A 7500-nucleotide genomic window follows, 5' to 3' on the forward strand; every position below is an offset into this window, starting at 1 on the left:
AAAAACGTGATTCACAGACTTTAACAGTTTTTCGGCTCTTGTATTAACATTAATCAAGCATATCGAATTAATAATTATTCATAATAAGGATTAAAGTATGATGCAAACAAGTAAAACCAATTACTCCCTCCGGTACAAATACATGTCATTATAGAACAATTTTTTTGGATACCAATACAGGTCATTTTAACAATTTTTTCCTATTTTTACCACATTTACCCCTATACAATCATTACACTAAAACTTACTTTATTTTTTTAGACATTACTTTTTTACATTCCCAATGCACTTTAATAGGGGTATTTATGTAGAGAAATTTCTACCTTAATTTCCGTAAAATTTTGTTTAAAGACATGTATTTGTATCCGGATGTAGTAATTTTTTTGGTATTAAACAAGATTATTACAAATAAAGTATTTATAAATAAAAATGGCATTGTAAGTACATGCAAAGAATAGACTAGCTTAAAAAATACTTATCAAGATTTTATTTCAAAAAAATACTATTTTCTACCTCTACGCGTTTTTCTATGTTTTACAAATTTCAAATATTACCTTTTCTTGATAATTAAAAAATTAAAGACGTTTCGGGTGCGGACTGATTTTCAGTGCGGACTGTGCACTTTTCAGCATATTATTGGTGCACTTCAAGTACGTTATCAAGTGTACTACTGGTGCACTACTTGGTGTACTAAGGTGCACTCCTCAGTGTACTAAGGTACACCCCCAATTGTGCTCTGGTGCACTGCTCGGTAGTGCACTACCAGGTGCACTCTACGGTAGTACACTGGTGCACTTTGTAGTAGTGCACTGGTGCACTATAACAGTCCGCACAGTTCGCACCGAAAATAAATCCACACCCGATCAGCCCTCTTAAAAAATATATCTTTATAATGTCTTTTATCAATAAGTTAGTAAGCAAACGCTTAATTGATGAAGCAGTTGGAAGCTCCTCCCCGCAAGTGATCAAGACCAAATCCGATTCCAAACAACCCGAAGCTAGTCGGCCCAAAGACAGCGCTAAGCCCATCAAGCAAAAGGCCGATGCTGTGGACGAAGTGGACCCCACCAAGCCACAAAGGAGTACTATTCGTCGAAGGAGGAAAAAGAAGAAGAAGAATGGGGTAACAAAAATGAAGGTAACAGTGGCGGGCGATGATGATGCATCTTTGAGGTCATGTGCCACATCACCCTACCCTACTACCAACTCTACTCCCTTAGCTGACAAGTCCTCAATATACGAGTCCGCTCAGGGGTCTGCATCCGACGATGAAGCTTCCGACGAGTCCTATCATGGTACTGTTACCGGCCACAGGTTTGTAGTAGAAGACGATTGAGAAAAGAGGCCTTATATAGCTTTAATTATATGGATTCATTGCCTTGGTTTTTTCTTCTTGTGGGGTTGTTTAGTTTTGTAAGGGATGAGAGAAAATACAAGCTTGTTTTCGACCTTTATAATGAAATGAATCGCTCTCCAATGCAAGACACCAATACATGATTGTTAACTTACATCCTCCAACTTTTCATTTTGATATTTGTTAGGTTTTCATGTGCTGAATTTTTCCATAGGGAATGAGTGGTTCTCTATCTTCCATAAAATAGGTTTCCTCTCGTTACACCCAAATCAAAATATATTGTTGATAAAGTAATAAATTTCTCCTAACATCGGTATGTGCATACATGTTTCTGTACCTATACAAGTAGGTTCCAATCTCTTTTTTCCTCTTTGATAAAGTAAAAACAAAGATGTACATGATTAAAATGGTACTGATCAATAGAACTAAAAAACGCTTAAGGCAAGGATCAGGTAACAAATTGAGATTATATCAAGTACATTTCCCTCACAAACAAAAGGGTACAAACCAAATAGCAGAAGGACCATTAAGGCCACTGTCAAATCGTCTATTCACAAGAGCTGAAAATCTGAGATTCATCTTTAGGAATTGTCGAGACTTGAGAGCTTACTTATGAACCACTTCTGAGAGCTGCCAACCGATCCTCGAGGTCAGACATGCTTGACCTACCAAACGTAACAGTTAGCACTAGCAGCATAGTTTTGAAACAAATCATAAGAAAAAAGTATGAAGATGAACCAATGACTGTCAAATCAAGGAGCTCTAAATGTAGCCCAATATGCAGTTTCTTTAGTCAGATGAGTATAGATAAAGTGGAGAAGATACTCACGTGGCAACATCCTCGGTCTTCTTTCCTGCAATTTTTCCCTTTGGAGCTGCTGATAACTGAAATTTTAAAGAACAATGAATATCATTATTAGAAAAGAAAATTTAATCAACAGTTGCGAGATTCAGAAACAAAATCCCATAATGCTTACCTGTGATGCAACATCCACTCCAATTTCATCAAGAACCTGTGGTGAAAGAGAAACAATTCATGAAATGAGCTTAAGACACAAGAAGAATATTAAATCAAGAAAAATCACGTGCAACTTTCCTATGAAATGACAAGATCATAATTGTATAACTGAACTAATTAAAGTCAAAAGTAACAGTCGCAGCAAAATGTACCTGGTTTGTCAATTCTTCTGTTTCTTCTTCTGCCTCATCATTATCCACAGCATCGTCAATGGCATCAGACATCATTTCCATCTGCATTACAGCGAGATGACAAAGCTCAGTGATAAGAAAACCACAAGTAGCAGATGAAACATAATATACAGAAAGAGAAACAAGAACAAGAATGTACAGTCATGTCCATTTGAGCTGACTGCTTCGAGAAGTCTTGCATCAATTTCATTTGCTTAGCTGGGTCCATTTGCTGCAGCAAAAGCAAGAATAACATATATCACTGTCAAAAAATACATAAAAAAAGAACAGGATGGAAAGGTAATTTCATTACTGTAATCTAACCTTATTCATAGCAGACATAGCTTTGGTCGCACCTTTCATGCCAGCCGCAACAGATGTATGAGCATGCATAGCCTGCAAAAGAGAATATTCTTAGGCTGACTAGAAGAGAAAAAAGATATTGACGACAATATAATATGTGGCTCTGAAAGATGTACCTGTGTGTGGGTTGCTATGCCTCTCATTTGAGCACGACTACCTTGCAAATTGGCAATTTGTTGCCTAAGTCTAATAAGTTGTCGTGCAAGTATCTTTGTTGCTGCCTGAAAGAATCAAATGTTTAAAAGAAGGTAACATCTGATAAAATCAAAGAACATCAAGGAATAAATAAGCTTTCAAGAATCTATGTATCTACTACCATATGGTCAACAGGAGAACATACCTCATTTCCTGTTTTGGCAGTTTTCTTTATTTCAGCCACCAGCTTCTTTTCCTATTGTGAGGATAGATATTTAAAATTTGTTGTGCCTACTTAATTACAACAATTGGAAAAATTTCGCTCACCTCAGCTTGCAAGGATGATATTTCTTTTTCTATCCCTGAAGCAAGCGAAACATAGAGCATTAGCGCTCGGGAAGAAAGAAAGAGCTTACCATGAACACATAAAAGTTTTACTTTTAGTACAATTTGCACACATAAATGAAAAGAGCACAAATACTATCAGCCTGAAAAGCAATGCAGGACTTAATACATATAAAGACCATTGAAGCAACTCAGTGAGCACTCTGAGACTACCCACAATTCAGGAAAAGCATCTTCGACGAACCATAAAAAAAGCATCAAACAAGTCTATCTAAAGCTGAAGTGATTTTCACATATTAGATGATGAACCAACAAAAGACCAATATTTATCAGCTCTGCCGCAGTTTACAATGAAACTAAAATCAAGTAATAAGATCAATGTCGAAAAGACAAATATGTAGCAGAAAATAGAACAAAGACTAGATATTTCACAAAGAAAAGTCGGAAGCCCAAAGTTGCAATACTGACCTCTAGTAGCATGCGTCATCTCTCTCTTGCTCTCGCGGAGAACCTCTGCCAAAAAAATAATGAGATTGCCCATCAACTTTGACGAAAGAAATCGCACAACTCAGAGTCAAGCAAAATCGATTCTCGAATCAGACAGCAGCAAAAGAAAAGGAAGAGAAATTTGGCTAATTCCACAAATCTAAAACAGGTTATGGTAGAAAAATCAGGCCACGTACCTTTTGCGGTAGGTTTCTTCTTGAAGATATTCATGGTTCGCCCTAATTAAAAAAATCCGTCACAGATACCAAAAGGGCGAAGATACAGGGAGGAGGAGTGAATTTGGGGTTTATGTGAGTTTTGTTTTTGTCCCCTTTTTGGTTTTGCGCAGAAGAAGCAAACTGCTGTTGAAGAAGATGTAATTGGATCTATGAAACAGCTTTTGCTTCTTCTTCGCTTGTTCGGAGTGGATTGACCTTGGGATTATTTTGGAGATTGGGATTTTGATGGGTTATATACACGTCTGCTTCAACCGGCTGAAAGATTTAGAGATCAACGAACACGCGAAGTTGTATAAAGAAGATCATGTTTTTCTATTTTGAATAAGGGTACATATTACATAAATAAAATGTACTTTGTTTTGGAGCAAAAAGCGTGATTCGAAGACCGGATTTAATTGACTAAGTATGGGATCCAACGATCGAACAACAATTTTTGAAAGTAAATTTTTATCGATAATAAGAACTGTTACAATAGTTGTGTGTTGTGGGATTAAGTAGTATCGCAAACTGGTGTAAAAAAAGATTTGTGTGTATCGCCGATGAATAGAGACATATATAGGAGCCCAATTCGTTCGGATTATGGGGCTTGATTCTCGGAACTTATGGGTCTCGTAGTGGGGCGCCCAGCGTTCGGCGTGTGTTTGTTGGAGTGATTCTCGGTAGGCGGATCCCTCAAGGCAACCTATTTGATCGGCCAATATTTACTCCTCATCGCTATGGCCCTTTTCCATACTACCGGACGAAGCCCAAAAACTACGGCCCAACAATAGCCCCAAGTAAAAATGCAAAAGTTCACCGGTTAGGTTTTTGCTTCTTTTCATCGGGTCGTACACATGTACGCGGCAGTCTTTTCAACTTCCTGATTCGACTTCGCCCCGAGGTGCTTCTTTAAATGTCCGATTTGACGACTCTGCTCTTCACTCCTTCCCTTTGTCTCTCTGTCCAAGGTAAAGTCTTCTCTCCCTTTTTTTGAATCCATCCGCCCTTTCACTTTCTTTGCCTCTTCCTATGGATTCCGCAACCGCTTCTGACTCTTCTAATGCACACTCTCAGCCCCAGACAGTGACGTACGTACCCAGGGGAAGGACGCCCAACTCGGTGGCTTCCCAGGAGGGATCTCAGTCTGCTTCTAGCGTCGGTGCCTCGTCGAAGGAATCCGAAGAGAGAACGCCTTCCCCTGAAGTGGTGCGACGCGGCTCTCTGATCCCAAACACAGGAATGTTGGCGAGCACGGTGACGCAAGAGGAACTGGACAAGTTGGTGAAAGATGCTTGTTTTCCCCCGTCAGCAGTTGCAAGGATCCCCCCCCCCCCCCCGCCCCCCGAGGAGAGAGGGCGAATTCCATGGTGCAAGTGGCCTTTTTCTAATTTGGTACAAGGTGCTCTAGAAATTTGGAAGCTAGCCCTGACGCAGATCATGTCGTCGGGTTGGCGGTTGCTCCGCATGCTTGACCGTTTGAACGAACGCTACACTGATTTGGATTTTGACTTTGCTGCTTTAGATTATTGGTATTATCCCCTTAGCTTGCGTCCTCAACAGTTCTGTTTCCGGGCTTGTCCGAACTGTATCCCCATCGTTTAAAAGTTGGACGCTAATGATAGGAATTGGCATCAACAGTATTTTTTCGTCGAAATTGGTACGTTGGGGCTGGGAGAAGGTTGCTCTTACTTGAGGAGTCCGTGGTCAAAGCCTGGTACGTATTCGTTCCTTTAATTTTTCCTTCGTCCGAGATCTTAATCTTACTCTCTTTTCTTCGTAGTGTACTCTAAAGGAGAAAAGGAGATTGGCCCCCCGCTGGAGGCCAAGATAGAAGCGACAGACTATATCCCTTTGGAACACCGGACGTTTGAGAACGCAATTGTTGTGAACAAGCTTCCTCTCGACCCAACTATGAAGATGACATCCCCCACCAAGTGTAAGTCTTTCGATTGTCTCTACCTTTTCATTCTGAAATCACTTTGTCTGGTATTCTGAATTGTGCGCATGTGGTGGGTTTACAGCCGTCACTACCCGCTCTGGAAGAAACTCTGCTACAACTTCATTCAAGTCTCTGATAGCCATGAAAGGCAAGGCAAATGTTGAGCCCTTGATGCCCCCTCCCCCACCTTCTAAGGATAAGACAAAGAAGCGGAAAGCACCAGAAGTGTTCGACCCTGGCGAAACCCCTGGCTCCTGGCACACTGACTCTGGATCAGGCCCTGTCTTCCATGCTTATCCTTATGCTACTGAGAGTAGGAGCCTTGAGGAGAACCTGGAGGCAGCCCTGTCTGCTTCCTGGATGGTATGATAATTTTCCTTCGTTCGTCGCTTATTTAATGTGGGAATGTAATATTGAACATCGTTTTGCTTTCTGCAGGCCTTGCAAGATCTACGATCCGGCCAACTGAAGATCCAAAAGTGTATGTCGGACGCCAGCGCGCAGATCGACAAGAGCAAGGAACATGTCAAGGCCTTGGAGGTCAATCTAGCCAATGCCCGGAGTAAGCTGAAGAGTACGGAGGAGGAAGCTGTTGTGAAGATCGCTCGGCTGGAGGAGCAGTTGCGAAAATCTGACAAGGAGGGAGGGAAAGCTACTGCAAAGATCGTTACGGAAGCTCTTGAGGGTTGAGATGATTGAAGAATTTACAGCGGGTAAGCACAATGAATGGGACGCAGCTCAAGCACGGAATGAGTTTGACGAAGAGTACCTGAATGGTTTGCCCTCACTCAGAGTTCCTCCACAAGGTGGGCTATGATAGCGGCAATTAGGAGATGGAGAGCTCGAGGCGTAATGACGGTGTGGACGGTGTTGATGCGACCCAAATGATGTCCCTTGAGCCAGCGAAGAACAAGTGATCTTACCCCTCTTTCTTTCTCTCTTATGTTGTCTGTCTTTACGCTTTTCTTTGGATATTGACTTCTGTGTGATGAATGTTTGTACCCTCCGTGGCGGAGGTTAACACTTGTTTTGGTGATCCGTGAGCCACAGCGAGTCACACGTTAAACTGTTTTGATTGGTCCGTCATGGGACGGACCAGCTTTTGCTATATTGTCTTTATTCTGTTTAACGGTCATGTCTTTTCTTTCATTCGTCCCTGACAAAGGGGGCCTGCAAAGCGAGAGAAAAAAACATCATGATGCCTCGTGTTAATTTTTGCATGTAAGGCTATTTGTCTGAGTGTGTGACATCGACCGTACCTTGTGAGAAGTACAAGGCGAGCGGTGTGCCAACGTGCCGATTCTGCTCCATCCCCGTCGAGATGGAAACGAGAACCTGAAAAATGTATGTGTCAGTTGCAACTTGTAAAATGTTTTACCCAAGGGGAAATTATGTAGGCTAGGCCATTATTGCATAGGAGGTTTGGTTTAGTACATACCTTATACAAAGTATAAGGTTCGCAGGGTACGATG

General features: G+C 41.2%; 1 protein-coding gene across 1 annotated transcript; it reads right to left on the reverse strand.

The window, feature by feature from the left end:
- Nucleotides 1-1964: 1964 nt before the first annotated feature.
- Nucleotides 1965-4102, reverse strand: LOC141251354 (uncharacterized). Its single transcript, XM_073670312.1, has 11 exons — nt 4069-4102; nt 3854-3898; nt 3368-3402; nt 3246-3296; nt 3022-3126; nt 2867-2938; nt 2703-2774; nt 2525-2605; nt 2332-2367; nt 2184-2239; nt 1965-2019 (listed from the first exon to the last, which is right to left on the reverse strand). The coding sequence occupies exons 1-11, from the start codon at nt 4100-4102 to the stop codon at nt 1965-1967; spliced, it is 642 nt and encodes a 213-aa protein (XP_073526413.1).
- Between the last annotated feature and the right edge of the window lie 3398 nt (nt 4103-7500).

The sequence above is a fragment of the Phyllobates terribilis genome, unplaced genomic scaffold (genome assembly GCF_046119375.1).
Source record: "Phyllobates terribilis strain yellow unplaced genomic scaffold, ASM4611937v1 Scaffold_6962__1_contigs__length_40828, whole genome shotgun sequence".
In the NCBI taxonomy this organism is placed as follows: Eukaryota; Metazoa; Chordata; class Amphibia; order Anura; family Dendrobatidae; genus Phyllobates; species Phyllobates terribilis.

Coding starts and splice junctions, on each gene's coding strand:
- LOC141251354 (XM_073670312.1), bottom strand. CDS start 4,102: ATGAATATCTTCAAGAAGAAACCTACCGCAAAAG. Junction 2,368..2,524: donor CAGAAGAATTGACAAACCAG/GTACATTTTGCT, acceptor CTTTCACCACAG/GTTCTTGATGAAATTGGAGT. Junction 2,020..2,183: donor AAGACCGAGGATGTTGCCAC/GTGAGTATCTTC, acceptor TACGTTTGGTAG/GTCAAGCATGTCTGACCTCG.